This window comes from Actinia tenebrosa, unplaced genomic scaffold (assembly GCF_029948245.1).
Source record: "Actinia tenebrosa isolate PJP-AT-01 unplaced genomic scaffold, QUT_ActTen_1.0 PGA_scaffold9__36_contigs__length_13948895, whole genome shotgun sequence".
In the NCBI taxonomy this organism is placed as follows: domain Eukaryota; kingdom Metazoa; phylum Cnidaria; class Anthozoa; order Actiniaria; family Actiniidae; genus Actinia; species Actinia tenebrosa.
In genome coordinates, this window is record NW_028292586.1 from 5076323 (window position 1) to 5094812 (window position 18490).

The 18490-nt window shown below is 37.9% G+C and overlaps 2 protein-coding genes and 1 long non-coding RNA gene across 4 annotated transcripts in view; 2 read left to right on the forward strand and 1 right to left on the reverse strand.

Annotated features, from left to right (window-relative positions):
* Positions 1 to 82: 82 nt before the first annotated feature.
* On the reverse strand, positions 83 to 10759 carry LOC116293218 (high mobility group protein 20A). Its single transcript, XM_031700623.2, has 8 exons — positions 10321 to 10759; positions 9618 to 9730; positions 8990 to 9117; positions 8307 to 8513; positions 7795 to 7912; positions 6829 to 6869; positions 6041 to 6236; positions 83 to 5771 (listed from the first exon to the last, which is right to left on the reverse strand). Exons 1-8 carry the CDS (start codon positions 10605 to 10607, stop codon positions 5413 to 5415), a joined length of 1449 nt encoding a protein of 482 aa, XP_031556483.2. The 5' UTR covers positions 10608 to 10759; the 3' UTR covers positions 83 to 5412.
* A 443-nt stretch (positions 10760 to 11202) lies between these two features.
* LOC148904581 (uncharacterized) lies at positions 11203 to 12323 on the forward strand. The gene is made up of 3 exons (XR_016118812.1): positions 11203 to 11277; positions 11567 to 11631; positions 12174 to 12323. It is a non-coding gene; the product is annotated as an uncharacterized LOC148904581 (long non-coding RNA).
* A 1874-nt stretch (positions 12324 to 14197) lies between these two features.
* LOC116292997 (epidermal growth factor-like protein 7) overlaps positions 14198 to 18490 on the forward strand; it is a 53496-nt gene continuing 49203 nt past the window's right edge. The window contains exons 1-5 of one of the 2 annotated variants that reach the window (XM_089024701.1): positions 14198 to 14404; positions 14672 to 14803; positions 16243 to 16358; positions 17559 to 17654; positions 18248 to 18364. In XM_089024701.1, the coding sequence (XP_088880827.1) occupies positions 14298 to 14404; positions 14672 to 14803; positions 16243 to 16358; positions 17559 to 17654; positions 18248 to 18364 (568 nt within the window). In that variant the 5' untranslated portion in view covers positions 14198 to 14297. The remainder of the gene's footprint in view (positions 14405 to 14671; positions 14804 to 16242; positions 16359 to 17558; positions 17655 to 18247; positions 18365 to 18490) is intronic. The other variant, XM_089024700.1, reaches the window with a different exon arrangement.

Below are 18490 nucleotides of genomic sequence, written 5' to 3' on the forward strand. Positions count from 1 at the left end.
TCGCTACTCTCTCACTCCTTCCTTTAAATTTTTGCTTTCTTTAAATATTTCTCTCTTTTTTTTTTATCTCAGCGAAGTGAAGTGAAGTGTTAGTCTTTTTTTTATTAATGTTTATGTATAAGGCTGCAACATATTCCAGCAAATGCTATTACATAGTTCAAACATTTACACTTAACTATTTCAGCAAAAAATGCGTTGATTTTCAACCGGTTGATACGAACTTAGATATCAGGCGTGCGGAATTTTCAAAACGTTCCTGTGGTTAGGCGATTTTCCCTCACTCATTGCATGCAGCAAAAGAAATCTACAATTTCGTGATTAGCGTGAGAAATCCTTAGGAAAGACAGGAATCAATTCTTATCGTGAGTTTTAAATGGTTTCTATCCTGCACGAGACAATGAATGCACGGAACCTCTTGGATCATTAATCAAAACACTATATAGCCTTTCCGAGATTCACTCGAATGACTAAAACTAGCTATTCCGAAGGTAGAGGAAAAAACTGGGTCGACTTGGATATTGCATTGAATGGTGGGATTGTCTTACGAGACATATTTCCAAGATGGCGTCTATCTAGTCTGCTACAATTGACCCACAATGTACTGCGATGCCAACTCGACCCATTTCCCTTCTCAATTTTCGAATGGCTAATAAATGGTTACAAGTTGATGTTGGACTAGACATTTCCGATTTAGCGGCATAGGGAAAGTATATTCCGCATTCTATAATCCGACCGGAATAGCATAAATTAAAAAGAGCTATCATTATTTTATTCCAGATTTAACCAATAGAATTTTCAAAACTCCTTATCTTACTGTTTTCTCAGCTAGTACAATGTATTATTAGGTAAATAACAACTGAGAAAGAAAGTTTGTAACTATTTTTACTGACGTTACTCCTTCGTCTTACTACTATGGTCCTTAATAGTCAATCCTCTTACTACGAAGAACTAATGTCCCAAACGTCATATACTTATGAACTTTATCATACACCTGTTGTATTCAACGCACCAAAACAGTCACAACTGACTAGTAAGCGCTAGTAGTATCAACATATCTTGAGATTTGTTTACAGTATTAAGCTAGGAATTTTTCTGCTCTCACTAATATAAACATGTGTTACGCCAGTTTGTTTTACTTTTCCGAAAAGTATATCAAAAAGAACATATATAACATTACAGTGTTTTTAGAATTCTTTTCCTTCTATTAGCAAGAGCACCACAAGTTGCTATTACAAAGGGTTGAAATGGCCTCATGTGTCGAAAAATATCCGAGGTCGCTGAGTACATTTTCAGGAATCCAATGTCGTGCTCTACGCGGATACGAAGCGACCTTAGCGCTCTGTTGGCATTCTGTTGTCGTCTGTTGTAAGCAATACGCCTTGGAGTGATAAGAGGTGGGGCGATAGCGTATCCCCCATCAGCTAGCAGCCTTGCTCGTCGTGGTAGATTCCTTCTTCTTCCATGGCCTATAGCAGGAAGTCGTCTGTATGACTCCGCATCGTTCATATGCCCCGGAAATCTGCAAGACGTTTGTTTACTATGAATACGTGTAGTACTAAATTTTGCTTATGTTTGTATTTGTTTTTACATGCAGTAAAATAGCAGCTAGATCGAAATACTTAAGCACAACATGACAACGCTACTATATAGCAAACGTACCCAGCTACAAGGAGTACTACCAAACCATTTGCGTCAACAATTAGTTGTGTACTCATAAAATGGTACTTTTTGTCACCTCTATAAGTCAAGATTACAAGATCTTCTTCTACCTGTAGTTGGCACCCGAGGTGTGTGTCTTGGACTGGTAACTTCTATACCAATTCTTCGTACAATAGCATCAAAGGATTCTAGTGTTTCCCCGGTCATGTACCAAAAGATGTGTGGATGTCTTCGTGCTAAACAATAAACATCTCTGCCACTATTACGATGGTTAAGCAGCAGATTACCAAAAAGTCGGGCTAGGAGATTAGCTCCCGTTGGTGCCGTAGAGACAAGCGCAATGAGTGTGATGAGCAGGTTCCCTATTACATGCATAGGAAATAAAGGGACCAAACGTTGTGGTCTTTGAAGACTCAATTTTATAGCTGCAAAGATAGACAGCAGGGTTACTACAATAAACATTGGGAAAGGTGGGACATCCATTGTTGACTGACGCAAACAGGTAGTGTATTAAACATATATGCAACTTTTTCGTTCGCAATCACGAAACCAAACAAAAATATTTAAAAAAAACATTACGACCAGTGCACGTGTGCACGTGCCTATGTATGCAAATTTTTAGGGCTCTTTTCACTTTTCTTAATCCTGTGAGAAAGGAGCGATGGACAACAACAAGTAAAGAAAACCAAGGAAAAACTACACTCAAGTCGAAGATACTCTTCTTCTTCAAGCTGTGCAAGCATGTGGAAGAGAGTGGAAAAGTGTTTTGAGTTTTATGAGAAGGCATGTTGAGGTTTTGGGAGAAGCAGGTGATCAGTATGTGGCTGAAGGAAATTCCAACAAAGTGTTGCAGGAGCGATTAAGGAAGAGAGCTACTAAACTGCTTAACAACGCTCTTCCTTCAAGGTAAGAATGCTGTTGACCAAAGAAGAAAGGACTCTCAATAACGGTATTATATGGAGTGCGATGATTCTTTTATTTCCTGGTAGGAATGCCAGTGAACAAGCACGTCAAATAGAATAATTGATGAAGAATACTCGTCCGCATCTAGTGTGGAAGAAACTTGTAATGAAGATACTGAAGAAGTTGAAGACATTTGCAGAGCTATCAATGCACGCGAAACAAAGTATGTGTTAGATGCAGAAAAGAACGAACCAAATGACGACCCTGCTGACATCCTTACACGAATCAAGAAAACAAGAGAAAGCAAGAGGACGGAAGACAGGTAATTTATAAGCAGACAGAATTACTTTCAACGTTTCTCATACCTATTTTATAATAAAACCTCGTTAATTTTGCTATTATCCTTTAAGGAAAAGACCTCTCAATGAAAGCTTAAAGTCAAGTAAAAAGCTGAAGTCATCTAGGAACTCCCAGGTCACCAGAGAGAAAAAACTGGACAGCTTACTCGAAGCAATCCCCGCCGTTCTTGATGCGGCCCAAAGTGCTGCACGAGAGCACCAGAAAGCATTAAAAAGCTGGAGGGCAGTCCATGGTCTTGACGTGACAGATTCTTCGTCAGACGAAGACTAGCACCTTATAGGCTTTATGAGTTCTGTTCACGTTATTAATAAATAGACATTAAGCATCACGTTTTTTCTGGCCGGCATGGGCACGTTTTTGTTCTTTCCCTGTAATTTAACTAGTACCTTTTAGAAACTTTCTCAGCAAAGACAAAGGTTATTTCATTATTTATCTATTGCTTCTTGAAAAGCTTTTCAACTTCTTTTTACTTTTTTTTCGTTTGCGTAGCACAAATGTTTGTCGAAAACACAAGATGTTTACTGAATCTCTCAAATATCTTGTTTTGTTCTGAATTTCAACGCATTGGTTATGTGCACAGCCTTTTCCACTGTAAAAGAGAACTTGAATAAAATCCTGTTTTTCCCCGTAGAGGAGAGGGTACAGAGTTGGGAAGTAAGTGTTTACAGGCAGTGAACAAACTCAGTAGGCATCCACATTTCAACTATATGTTAGCGATACGTACGTGTCCATGCAGAAGGAAAACTTCTCGAAAATAATAACCGTCGTGGTATTCTACATTATATGCTAGCATTCTTAGTCCTTTTATAAATTTAAGGGCGAGCATTTACATTAGTATATTATAAACGCAACTTTTTTATATAAATGCGTTTCAACGGGACGAGATCTTATTCTCGAGCACACTGCTCGTCAGTTAAGCTAATAAAACAGGTAGTGTTAACGATATTAATTGTGCAATACCTTAAGTTAGATAAAACAGGTCTACTGAAAGCTGTTTCATTATTTTATTGAATTTTCTGGTCATAACGATGATTCTAGCCTTATTCCGCTGGTTTATGCTTATTCCGCTAGTATATGCCTATTCCGCTCATATGCCGCTAAATCGGAAATGTCTACTTGAAAAAATATAGAATTAATTAAATGTGTGAAAATATCAAGTCCAAGTGAATTTATGAAAGTACAAGAACGAGATAAAATGACAGAAATGGAATGAAAACTCATTAATTTGGACTTGTATACAGGGCTGTCAACCCCCGAGATATTCAAATCTGGAGAATTGATAGGGAAGGGACATGACGTCACAGCAGGACAAAAAGCTCGCGAAAAGACATCTTTCGCTTTGTAACATTTGATGTGATTGGCTTATTTCTGACCAATCATATTATCGCTTATATTACAATGGCCTGCTTGCAAGAACAGTTTATGAGGAACGTTTTGATTTTGTTTAATAGCGATGTTAAATAAGACAAACAACATGAAATAATTGGAATTTTATGGTTGTGAAAGTCTAGTCTCACAAGAAATGGTCAGCTTCGGGGATTATCCGGGAGATTTGATACTCTAATCTGGAGACCGTGAGATACAGTCCAAAATCTGGAGACTCCCGGTTTATCCGGGAGAGTTGACAGCCCTGTGTATATCTCTAGATTTGGAGAAAACTCGGCAGACATATTCTAGCGCACCAAGAGCAACGTATTCTTGGTTTGCAATCAATCCCAAGAGAGCACAATAACAAAAGGGATGTCCGCCATGTGGGAAGATGTAACTAAAGAATTCATTTAAAAATCTTTTGTCAAATTCTTCCAGCATGGCGGCTATGACGTCTATTGCAAACGAAGAATACAAAGTATACTCCGATGTTTGAAATGATTAATAATTGGTGTTTTATTTTCATATCGTTTTGCATTTGATAAGTTTATTGGCCAATTTTATTTCTGTTTTGTTTGAGAAAGTTTGGATGCACATTCAATACTCTTCTTACATTTTGATAAAGATTCCTACGGGAAGTATAAATACTGAGTAAGGAATGGGGAGAGGTGGGGGGACCAATACGATCGTCTCTCACTACATGAACCAACCACGAGGGGAAATGGTCAAGTGATCTCTTAGTCGATATTATCGGTATCGCTTTAGAGTAATAAGGATTAACCTGATTTACAAAAACAGTAACGCAGTATAGATGGGGTTCGTGACAGTCACGCAGTATAGAAGGGATGCTACAGGACGTGAACAATGCAACGCTTTTGCACAAAACATTTCGTTTTTCCAAAGCAACAAAAATGTTGTTTTGTACTACAGCTTGGCTGCCGTGAAACCTTTCTGCGCACCGTGATGCATTCTGGTCCAGCTTGGGTACAAAGATCTTTGGTTAATCACGCCTTATATGATGCTTTTATTGCCCAAGCTAGACCAGAATACATCTTGTTTAATGAACCCAGTATAGACCTGTTCTGGTAGTAATAGAAATGTTGCACTGAAATGGAAACCCAGTCACTTTTGGAAGCTTATTCTAGACACAATGTCTCGTACACTACCGATAAGGCCCTCGTTTTCTTGTGGCGAGTCTAAAATAATTGAATATAACTTAGTCATATAGTTATCAATAGAATCAATGCAAGGCAACTCATCTGTTCTGGGCAACTGTAATTCCTGAAAGCCATGCGTTAAGAGAGTGCGTAAGGTGTCTAGATGTTGTTGTAGAAGCTCATTGGTTCTTCGCTGGGTGTTGGATTCTAGTTGGATTTTTTCGATAGTTTGTTTCATGTTATTAATGTGTTTGGAGAGAATGGAGTTTTGATCTTCGTATTCGGTGGCTGTTTTACGAAGCTGTCGTAATTCATTTTCTTTCACTGAAAATAAAGAAAGAAAACAGCTATAAGGAATTGAGTGATTCGGCGCAATTACACACGCAATTAAGAAAGAAAGGAAGACAGAAAGGAAGGAAGGAATTTAGGAAGGAAGGAAGGAAGAAAGGAAGGAAGGAAGGAAGGAAAAAAGGAAGGAAGGAAGGAAGGAAGGAAGCAAGGAAGGAAGCAAGGAAGCAAGGAAGCATGGAAGCATGAAGGAAGGAAGAAAGAAAAAACATGTTTATTATATTTTCATATTTAGGAAGCCTCACCTTTGTTATGATTTAGAAATTCCTCCGTGAATATCGGAATATTAAATCCAGGAAGATCTTCCTCTTCTTCTCCATCGTTGGCTTTACCGTTGACAGTTTGCATGTGTTTTCGTCCATATATATGTTCTTTTTTGTTGTGCAGGTTATTGAAATACTGATTACATGGCTTGCAATACAAATCGTCTTCTTCACATAGCTGTAAATTTTAAAAGTTTCTTTAAGTATTTTTCCCTTTTGGCTTGAGTGTAATGTATGCCGCCTGGATAGCGCTATCCAACGGATAAACCTTATCCAGTTGATGAACTTTTGCCGTAACTAGGGGGGAAGCACAGGGTGCACGTGCACCCCCTCCCCCCCCTTGCATAAAAGCTTAAGGTCCGCTCATCCATCTCCTTTTTTTTTTTGGTTCTACTTTCTTTTAGTTACCTTTTTTATTTTTATTTATTTCTATTTTTATTTTTTTTGGTTCTGCTTTCTTAAAAAAAAAGATCAATGGATCAATGGTCCGATTTTATTCGATGTGCACCCTCCCTGTAAAAGTTCTGGTTATAGCCCTGAACTTATTGGAAAAAAGCATAGACTTATCCACTAGATAAGGATTTATCCGCTGGATAGCGCTATTCAGGCTTCATACATCTGGCCCATAGAGCTCCGCTACACAGGCTACTGTAGCTTTCAACTGGTCAGGATTATTGGTTTGAGCCCAGTTTTTTTCTGATTAATGTTTTTTTGCAATGATGGCCAAGGATTTCATGAGCTTCAAAATGAAAATCATTGCATTAACCAACCTCAATTCCATTTGAATAACCACCATCAGAAACTTCTGAACCTGTTAAACAAGGTAGTATTGAGAATAACTTTATTACTATATCGAGCAATATTTTAACAGCTTTATTGGGAATTCTGTCCCCTGCTGAAGGAGTCTCCATTTAATCTTCCCCTTAAGAAGAGAAAGAACAGGAAAATAACATTATAGGGAGAATTTGTCAGCTGGGTAGGAATCCTGTAGTTTTCTTAAAGGAAGGGCAGGGATAAAGGACATGGTAAGAGCTAAGGAAAGATACATTTTTATTGGGGGGGGGAAGGGAGGGATGGGGGTTTAGAGAACTTTTTTGGAGGGTCAAACCTTATTTTTTCGACAAACGTTAGTGGGAGTTGTCTTAATAGGTGGGCCATAATTTTTACTGAGTGAAAGGGAGAGGGCTACAAACATTTAAAAAAATTATGTGAATCCCCAAGCCCTTCCCCCCCCCCCCCCCCCCCCCAAAATAGAATATACCTCCCTTAATCCTGTTTACCCCTTCTGGTGTGATGCCATCATGTTTTAAATACTTAGTAGGGAGGACACAATGATTAACAGAAAACCATCAAGAAGAAGCATGGGTGGGGAAGCACAGGTAGTATGCACTGCTAATGTGCCACTTCTAACCAATGCGACCTGGGTGTGAGTCCTGCCGGACTTGGTTTTGTATGTGCATAGAGTTGTTTGTTGGTTCTCTCCTGTGATTTGAGGGTTTTTCCTATGAGTTCTCTGGTTTTTCCTCCCTCCACAGAAATCAACTTCTAAATTCTAATTTGATCTATCGGTTGCCTTATTGATTGGGTCGCAAAAACTGTTAGGCACTATGTAATCCACCCAGGAGGGGTAAAAGCACTGGAGGAAAGCCAGGGGAATTAACCCTATATTCCCTATAAGCCATGCTTTATGTGTTGCTATTTCCAGGGAAGCTTATGCTGCAGTGTGCAAAACTTACATTTTCTTTTTCTTTCTTCCTGCTTCTTAAGAAATGCTTTGTAAGCATCAGTCTGCTGATAGCTTTCCAGCTCTGCCACATATCTATCTTTCTCCCTTTCTGCTTCATCCAAATATTTCTAAAAAAAAAAAAAAAAAAAAAAAGAAAAGAAAAAAAAGAAAGAAAACAAAAATCATTTTAAAATAACTAATCTAGAGAATTAAAATTTGTTTTTGAATTTCTAGTTTTTAATCTCCCATTATCTTAATCTCTCTCTTTGTTTTAATAATTAGCGTGAAGGGAAAGGAAGTTAAAACACTTCTTTATAAAGATACTTAAGAAGTATAAATATGGGTTAAAAGAAATCACTTGGGAGAGGTTGGGCTTAACTCCTACCTATTGCTGCTTTGCCTGCTAAGAGTGGATGGGGTAAGCCCTCCTGGGTACCTCCCCCATCCCCATTACCCGTTCCATGGGATCATAGCCTGTTACCATGGGGATAGCCTGTTAGTATAGGAATCATAGCCTGTTACCTGTTTCTCCTCCTGTGACATTTTACTCCATTGTGCTCCAAGCATTTTTGTTATTTCGGGGAATGCTAAGTCAGGATGTTCAGCCCTGATTTTTTCTCTGTTTTCATTCAGGAACTGTACATACGCTGTTAATGGAGCTTTGGGAGCATTTACATCTCTGATTGTCTTTCGTCTCTTTTTGCCCTTTGGCCATCCACCCTTCTTTTTCTGTGATTAATAAATTATAAGAAAATATTAGGAAAAAGATATTGGTGAATTACTTCTTGGGTATAGATTCCTGAATGACAGAAATAATTATCTCATGTGAGAACAGTTTGTTGATTTGAGGGGTTATCTGGTTTCTCTGCCTCCTAGCCTGCGTAGCGGCCCAAATTGGGAAATTGGGGGGGAGGGGTGGGGGGCCTGTGGCTCCTCCACAGGCCCCCACCCCTCCCCCCCAATTTCCCAATTTCGGCCACTACGCAGGCTAACTCCCTCCATAAAACTAAACAAGCTAAATCTTAATTAGATCTGTGAGTTGGCGGAACCTGACATTGGTCAGCCCATAGGATGTTTCAGCATTTGATCTGTGAGTTAAATCAGTCCAGAGGTTGCTTCAGGGTTTGATCTGTGAGTTAGCCATGCCCTGACAAAGATGAGATTGTTTCAGGGTTGATAAAGTTCCAAGCTATTGCATGCCCTACATGTGTCTTCTCCATGACTAGATCCTTTTCATGGTGCAAAGATGTCTCAACATGGTGATGTTCATCTTCATGGCAGACCGTCTCTCCTACATATCTGTCTTCACTGTCAGCTCCACTAAGAATCTCAACTTTAAATAGATATGGAAAATTGATATTAGCTCACAGATGTACAACTCTACAGTACATGACATTGTATACATGTCAATATGTTCTGTGTGCCTCTGGTTTTAGAGAAAAAGCATGCATGCACTGCTTGTTCATGGTTCAAAAAAACAGTCAGTCAGTAGACAATGTCTGGCCAAAATAGACTGGTAACATTGCTGATCTCATATATTTGTCTGATAATAATAATGGGAGTTCTTATAGCGCATTTCAAATATTTCAATGCACTTCACATTTATAACCAGTGGAGGAGTTTACGGGCTGCATACTAAGGTGCTATTGGCAGCCGTGCAGCTTACAATCATAAGTGTGAATTGTTAGTACATTAGTATTATGCCTCCAAATTGGGATGGGCTGATGTGGCCTGGCTATGCATGATCATGTCTATACCTATTGAACAGCCATCTTTTAAAACCCTTGTTTGTGAAGTAAAAAGATCGAATTGAAATGTTAGCTTTTACTGTACCTTGAGATAAGTCAGAAACGAAGTCTGCCTCAGTAGAATGAAGGTTTTGTCTTTCTTGTGATGTATGGTGGAAGTCTGCCACTGTAACATGACTAGTGGTAGTGAAACGAAGCCTGGAAAATATGTAATTTTAAGAAATGTTGATAACAAGAAACATTTCCTTAGAAAAAAATCATATTGTTGATTATGTATATACCTACTCCATTTTAATTTGACAACTACAGCAAGAATGATGATTATAATGATGATGATGGTGATCAATGTTGATAAAAATTATAGGATTTTGCAGTGGTATTTCGACAGACTGGCGTTTATCCACTGAAATTCCAAATTGGAATTTAGAAGTCGATCTTTCCTGAGGGAGGAAAGATTGGAGAAGGCAGATAAAAAGCTGGTGAAGATGCATGATAATGATGATGATAAAATGAACCCTCCAATAAATAATCAATAATAAATCTTAATTCCAAGAAAAAATAACTAGTAATAAATAGTATAGAACACATATTAAAATGCTGTACACTATTAAGATGTCAAAACAAAACAAAAACAAAAATCAAAAACATATCCTTGAATGATAAATTAGATGATAAAAATCAGATAAGTTTACATAAATAAATTAATGAAATCTTAAGATTGTATAATGTAAAATAAATCTTGGATATTTTGGACTGGTAATAAGCTTATTTAAGAATGGATATATTACCTTCCGTCTTCTCCAACACTAGCTACCGACAGATCACAATTATGATCCTCAGATTCATGCTTCACAATGTTCCCACTCACGTCAACCTGATCGAAGCTATTCAAGCTAAAACCAGACAGGGAAGTGACCGTCCCATGGCCATCTAGAGTGGGTGTAAGGACAGCTAAGCCGCTAGTATAACAAGACGAATCTTTAACTGCAGAAGAAACGATGGTATTCGAATGAAGCACATGGGCCAGAACAGCAGATGAAGTACAAGAAGCACCAAGATCGGCTCCTAAATCCATGGGAATCGCATCCACTTTTAGATCAAATTTTTGAACAGGAAGTGAGTTTGTTAGAAATTTTTGAACGGAAGTAATTGATGCTTTGGTTGTTTTTAGAGGGGGGTTCTTTTCTTGCTTCTCTCAAAAGCCCAACTCTAATGGCGAACACTCAATAATAGCAACCACCCTCGAAGGAAAATACCACCATATCCCGGATGCATCCGACACAGCTAACCCAACCTGGAGTTCGTTGCCCTAAAGTCAATAAAAAATATTAATATTTAGGATAAAATAACAAAACCGCACTTGTGAGTAGATTTTTGGGATTTTGTCCTTTGTGTGGCTAGAATCAAGGATCATAATTTCCCCCGATTCTTTAAGAGGGGAAGAAAATATATTAATTAAAAAATGCAGTATTCTTTTTTTAACTATAATAGAGCTAAAATTCTTTGAGGTTACTTCAATTCTTTTAATAATATTATATTCAAGATTTTCTTAAAGATTAATATCTTTGCAATGGAAAATTTAACACCGATACCGAACCGTTGCTTGGGCGTCCTGTGGCTTTTTTAATATCCCGTGACGTCATTTCCAAATTCCCGTATGTAAGGATGGCGCGGAATATAAAACAACTCGAGCAAAACAACAAGAAGTGGTTCGGGATTTTAAATCCTTTGTTTGGTAATCAGAGGTATGGAAATGATTTGAATTGTTTATTAACCGATAGAAAACTTAAGAATTCATTCCTTGTGGACTACAAAATTTTTTATTCAGCTCGAAAAGCATCCAAAAATTCAACTCTTGTAAAGACTTGTGAGTCTTCTTCATCTACTTCATGTGGATCGTGGCAAACTTTGTAGGGCGTTTGGGAAAATTGCACAGTTATATTGACATTTTAACTAAAATACAATATTCATTATTTGTTTCGTACTAGATATCACTCAAATAATAAGGTTCACTTGTTATTCATTTATTTTAAGGCAAGGTCATTCAAGATGGAGTTGAGAACCACCCAGAAAGCCCAACCAAGAGATTCCTATCGAAGGTTAGTGTCAAGCATAGATACTCAGAATTTAATCCGAGAATAGGGAACAGGGTATCTATTTTCGCACTACCAGAAGAGTTTTCAGCGATCTTGCTCTGGAACAGGGTATCAATTTCAGCGAATTTACTCTGGAACAGGGTCAGGGTTCAGAGTGCTCAGCAGCACATCTCTACCCTAAACAGGCAAGAGTACCCCCCCCCCCCCCCCTGAGCGGCACGCAAACCCCTTATCACATGATTTTATTGTTCTTCTATTTTTGTGAGAGCAAAAAGGCATGTATTCCACCTCATTTATTCAAGTATCTTAGTTCATCTTAGGTGTCAAGATTTTGGGGTCTCTATTAAACCAGGCCAAGTGCCCCCCTTCATGAAATTCAAACCTAATTTTACTCTCAACCCTATGCCAAAGACCTTTTTTGATTTCTATAAACACAATGCATTGTGGTGTAGCTTGGGCACAAACAACATCATATCAGGCATGATGAATGAAATAAGTTTACATCGAAGCTAGCTGACCACAATGCATTATGTTCACTTACTTAGAAAAGTTCTCTGGCATTTCATTGTGATGAACCTTTAATAGAGTTTTACTATGATGGACACATAAAGGGAGAAAATCATCAAACTAACGAGGAGAAAAAAAGAAACCTTCATAATCGTAAGTACTTTGTTTATCTTTCAAGTGTCAGATTTGTTTTTGAGGATCAAGCATGCACATATATATTCTGCAGGTTAAGAAATTATTTGCATACCTCTCAAGGGAGGAGGGTATAGGGATTGATTGATATGAAAGGGAACTTACTTGCTTTCAGAAAATAACCATACATTCCCTTAGAAGGAGATTGGAATTTAGCAGAAAGGGTTTGCATTTCTAGTGTTATCCTGTGGGTTGATGTCATAATATTCTTAGATATAAGATTCTTCAATCATTGCACTTGCATACTAGCTTGCAGTTGTATACTGTAAGCTAGTATGTAGAGTTTTAAGAAAGTTTTTCTGTTACGGCAGTATGAGTATTTCTAACAACATCCCTACTCTTTTGGAGAGTTTTGATACAAATCTCTTGCCTTATGCAATAGTTGAGCATTTTATGATATATTATCAGTATTGATCTTACCTTATGGGGATTATCAAGGACAAAACATAGGATAGTAGATTTAGTGATAATCCATTCAATTCTTTTAAGATTAGGCATATTATATACCTTGCTTATAGATAGCATGGCTAATTATTGAGCTTAGGCTTGAACTTTGACCTCTGTTTAACCTCTACCATCTGTTCATCTGCAAAAGCCTATTATAAAATTATATTCTTGAATTTCTCTTTCAAAATGATCTAAACAAAGCCACAAAGTAAAAATGTAACCTTATAAGTGAGGTCTCTCCCTTGTTTCGAGGGTTTTTCTCTGGATTTTCTGGTTTTCCTCCCTACGCAAAACCAAACTCAACAAGCTGAATTCCATGAGTGAATTAGCCATGCCCTGACTTAGACCAGCCCAGAGGTTGTTTCAGGGATCGATCTGTGACTTAGCCATGCCCTAACTTAGATCAGCCCGGAGGTTGTTTCAGGGATCGATCTGTGACTTAGCCATGCTCTGCACGACTTAGATCATCACAAAGGGGGTTTCAGGGTATCGATAAAATTTGAAGGTTTGAAGGACTATGGTTAGTTTCTAAACGGCAAAATTATAGATGCTTCTGTCTTGAATTAAGTGACACATTTGTTTGGGGGGGAGTTGCTTCCATAACGTGAGGTGTTCAGGATTGAACGCGACCGTGATGACGTCATATAGCAATCAATGAAATTCCGTCAATTAAATCTTAAACTGGAATACTTGATGGAATCGTATCCAAAGTGGAGGAAATAGCTCATAAATTGCATTAAATATCAAAAGAATTTTTTTCTTGATGTCGAACATAATACACACGTGTTTACAGGAAGATGACTCTTCAAAGGTCATGTGACTTGGCCTTCAGATTTGATGGACAAAACCATGCACTTCTTTCCTTTCATTTTGCTTTATTTCTTCTATGAAAAGATACTCTTACAGTCTGTATCAGATAAGATCTTATCTCTTGGTAATGGTAGATTAACTGTGGTAGGCCTATTACTGTGGGACGGCTCGATTTGAAGCTGAACAGTCAACAAATATCTCTTTTCCTGCCTAAAGAGTCCATAAAAAGCAAGAAGCGTAGTTTATTTTTCCGGTACCTCTTATCCTTTCTTTGCTGCATGCCATTCATGTCAATATGTAGTGGGACGTAGTTATTCCGTCCCCCCCTCTCCACCCCCCATAGTGTGGCGTGTTTATCTAACTTTTTCGTATTCTTGACCCTCTCTTCTTCCATCGCCCCAATATATGGAGTTTACGACTGTATACACAGAAATCACCCATGGAGATATTTTTCCAGGTATAAATATCCGGCGTTAATGATAACTGCGAGAGCTTTGATAGCGCGCTGTTTTACAGCTCGAACCTCGACCGGACAACCTGCGGTTTCTTTGTTCTCAACCTGTCAAAAGATGGGAGTGTAATTATTGAAGCATCACATTGAAATGATCTTTTATGTCGCGCTTGGGTACATCGGCGTCTTGAGTCGGCCACCGTTGCGCTTAGAAACACAGATCCGTATATTTTCATATTTTTGTACCTTCAAAAACTGAACCATGGCGAGCATAAAGTTAGTCGTTGGAATTTTGTTCCTGTGTTGTTTTCTTCGGGGATTTTCGTGCGTGGAGTCTGCAGATGAACAAGACACGCTATCTGGCCCAGGGTAAGTTACACACGATTCATCTTAAATCATCCCTTGTATTATTATAGTCAGCTAGTTTACTCTGCTGTGCGCACCTGGTGCGAGCCGTCACGAACACAACATGTAGGACGCAACAAATTGGACCTCCTTAACTTCAGCATCAAATAAAAAAGATTCACACAAAAAGTTGGATTTAAAGAAAAATTCTTGAAATTTTTGTACGGAGCTTTGCCCTGAAATTTCGTGTCATTAGTCTAACGAGGTCTTGGTAATTGTCCTTATTTACAGGGTTAATGTATGTGTCAGAAAAAGGTCGCAGGTAAAATATTCACTGACTACGAAACTGTTCTTTGAACCCGTCTACAAGCCAATTCTGCAGCCCTGCAGCAATTGGTCCAGTCGCGTCTGTTCTTCCTACAGGTAGGTCGAGATAACAGCAAGATTAATTGATACCTATATCGAGTGCATATTTAAGTCTTGGATTTGTTATAATGACCTTGATTAGTTTCAAAATCAATTAATTCAAGTAGAATTAATTATATGATCGTAAATGCTATAACACCTTGTCCATCGAATTTCTTTGTAATGATTAGAAATAACAGAAATAACCAAATAATTAGCTTTATGTCGTAGACAATTATAATTAAAAGTACATCGTAAATATTAATCGGCTTCTCAATATTTGATATGCTCTTAACGTCTGACACTGGCATGAAGGTGTCTGGGAAATAAGTCATAAAGTCATTGAAGTGAGTGTAATCAAAAGAGCTTTTTCCTAACGGTTTGTTTGTTCATAGTTTTCCATTAGCAAATTTTTGAGGTTGACATCAAAACCTTTGCGGAAAATTTATCAGATTATTCGTAATCCTGTTTGATACGAAGACAATCCCTTGCAACATTTTTTGGGGTAGATTGGACGGCGAAGAATTCTTTCTGGGCCACTATCAATTTAGGTTGTCTAGTTGTCTCGTAATTATAGTAATTACCGTTGATTGAATTATCACCTCGTTTAAACAGACGGCAATGAAGCCTAATGAGTTGGCCATCCGACCTTGTATGTGTAGAATGATCAATGTTGAAATTGTTTGCTAGTTTACTTGTTTTGTCTGGGTGGGTTGAGTTTCTTTGTTGATGGTATGTGGAGGTGAAATATTTACAACTCAGTCGTGTCAACAAGAGATCTTTTAGGTTATTGTTTTCCATCAGGGGTGGAATGTCGAGAAAACAGAAAACCGAAGAACGCATGAAACTATTCTCCTTGACCTGGGGAATTGATCGTTATGACTCGAGATGCGCTTTTTCTCACGGGGGGATGATTGAAACATTTTTATCATCATTAACATCATCGTTATCATCATCATCATCAACATCAGCATAATCATCATTATCAACATCTGCATAATCATCATCAGCAACATCATAATCATCGTCGTCGTTATCGTCATCTTTATAATGAACACCATCATGAACATCATCATCAACTAGCATCATCAATGTCATCATCATCATCAATATTATCATCAACTAACATCATCATCAGCATCATCAACATCATCAACATCATCAACAACTAACATCATCATTATCATCATCAACATCGTCATCAGCATCATCAACATCATCAACTAACATCATCATTAACATCATCATTATCATCATAATCATTGATTTAATTGTTATCAATGTTAATGTCATTTTGATTATCATGTGTGAAGCATGGGAAACGTGCGCTACTAATGCAGCACTTATGATAACTCTCCCCACCGTTTTCTTGTGCCAAACACTAACACCTGCCATCATATTTCAATAATATTCATCAGTTACAACATTTATAAATGGATTTCTATATTTTTTTACAGCACAACTTATACAAAGAAATTCAGAAAAGTCAGGACAAGCAAACTTGAGACTATAACTATGTATACATGTTGTCCTGGCTGGACAAGAATACGTGGCAGTAACAACTGTGAGATTGGTAAGAAACCACTCAGTAGTTCCGCGATGAATATTAGACGCACCGTATTCATGTGTCACCTTAGGTTGGGTGTAATGTTTTTTCCCATTTCAGACCACATGTCATTCCCTAGAGTATCATTTCTTTGTTTTTGCACATGAGAAGACACATGGATATGGGTGCAACCCAAACAAAGAATAATATTTTCCGCGATGAATATTAGAAGCACCGTATCCATGTGTTACCTTAGGTTGGGTAAAATGTTTTCCCATTTCAGACCACGTGTCATTCCCTAGGGTGTCATTTCTTTGTTTTTGCACATGAGAAGACACATGGATATGGGTATTACCCAAACAAAGAATAATATTTTCCGCGATGAATATTAGAAGCACCGTATCCATGTGTCACCTTAGGTTGGGCGTAATGTTTTCCCATTTCAGACCACGTGTCATTCCCTAGAGTATCATTTCTTTGTTTTTGCACATGAGAAGACACATGGATATGGGTATAACCCAAACAAAGAATAATATTTTCCGCGATGAATATTAGAAGCACCGTATCCATGTGACACCTTAGGTTGGGCGTAATGTTTTCCCATTTCAGACCACGTGTCATTCCCTAGAGCATCATTTCTTTGTTTTTGCGCATGGGAAGACACATAGATATGGGTGCAACCCAAACAAAGAATATTATTTTCATGAGAATGACACGTGGTTTGAGAAGAGAAAACAAGAGATCTATAGACCGTTTTCTCGAGATTGCGTGAGCATCCCGCCAACTTGACGGGCCACAAAACTGAAAAACGCAAATTCAGTAAATTGAGAAGCCCGTTTTATAAGAATAATCGATTTTTTGAATTCCTATCGAAAAATCTCATAGAGGTGTATGATAATTCTCATTATAAAGCTCCTGTTCTGGTATCATGGCCTGTCAAGTTTCTTAAATTTGGATGTGCAAGCAACCTTGAGAAAACGGTCTATTAGGGTGTATTACTAAAGGAACGGAAGCTATTTGCTCTGTACCGTGACCCTGTCGCTTGCCTTGATGAAGATTTAAATTCATATTAAATGTAATTGCTTTACTGATTGATTTACAGCAACGTGCACTCAACCTTGTAAAACCAATGGAAAATGCACCATTTGCTCTTTACCGTGACCCTGTCATTTGCCTTGACTTTTTACATTCATATCAAATGTAATTGCTTTACTGTTTGATTTACAGCAACTTGCACACGACCTTGTAAAAACAATGGAAAATGCACCGGGCCTAACTCGTGCACATGTGCTGAAGGATGGACTGGGTCGGACTGTAGCAAAGGTGAGTACAGATATGTTTGTCCTTTGAATCTGTGAAAGATGCCGGGTCGCCTTTACCAAAGACGTCCCATGATGCATTGTTACATCATGTGACGTTTCAGCTTTGGCGTAACGTTTTACCATAGAACATTTCTGGAATAGCAAACATGGTGCATTGTGGCCTAGCTTGGGGTGTCTTACAAAAATGTTTTATTCATCATGACGTATATGGTGTTGTTTGTAATAGAGCTAGACAATAATGCATCACGTTTATCAAACTTAGAAATTGTAATAGAGCTAGACAATAATGCATCACGTTTATCAAACTTAGAAAAACCTTATCAGACCCCTTAAAAATCTTATTAGAATGAGAAGATAAATGCTACTCAAACAAAGAATCTTATTTAAAAAAAAAAAAAAAAAAAAAGAAAGAAAAAAAACAAAAAACAAAAACAAAAAAAAAAACAAACAACAAAAACAAAGAATCTTATTCTGAAAAAATAGAAAATGAAATGGGACAACATTATACACAAGCTGGAGAGATCTGAAATACTTTGCCAATGTACCCTTGAAATTATCATAAAAACATCTTATTGCTGAGCTTGTTTTCTGTAGATCGTGATGAGTGTTCAGAGAATAACGGAGGATGTGGTCAGAAGTGTGTCAACTCTTATGGCAGCTACCACTGTGCTTGTAGAGAAGGTTACTCTATGAAGGGGAAAGAATGTGAAGGTGAGGCCTGTTAATATTAATGACTGAATGTTAGGCAGTTAGGCTTGAAAATGAGTAGATGTCCTATGACGGGCAATGTTTGTACAAAGTTTCATCTGCATAAAATGTAATGTATACTTTACGTAG

Excerpts from the sequence above, each read along its gene's own strand:
- LOC116293218 (XM_031700623.2), bottom strand. The coding sequence starts at position 10,607 with ATGGATTTAGGAGCCGATCTTGGTGCTTCTTGTACTTCATCTGCTGTT. Across the intron at positions 8,514-8,989 it reads TAGTCATGGAGAAGACACAT|AAAAAGAAGGGTGGATGGCC; the intron begins GTAGGGCATGCA and ends TATTAATCACAG. Across the intron at positions 7,913-8,306 it reads TGTCACAGGAGGAGAAACAG|AAATATTTGGATGAAGCAGA; the intron begins GTAACAGGCTAT and ends TTTTTTTTTTAG.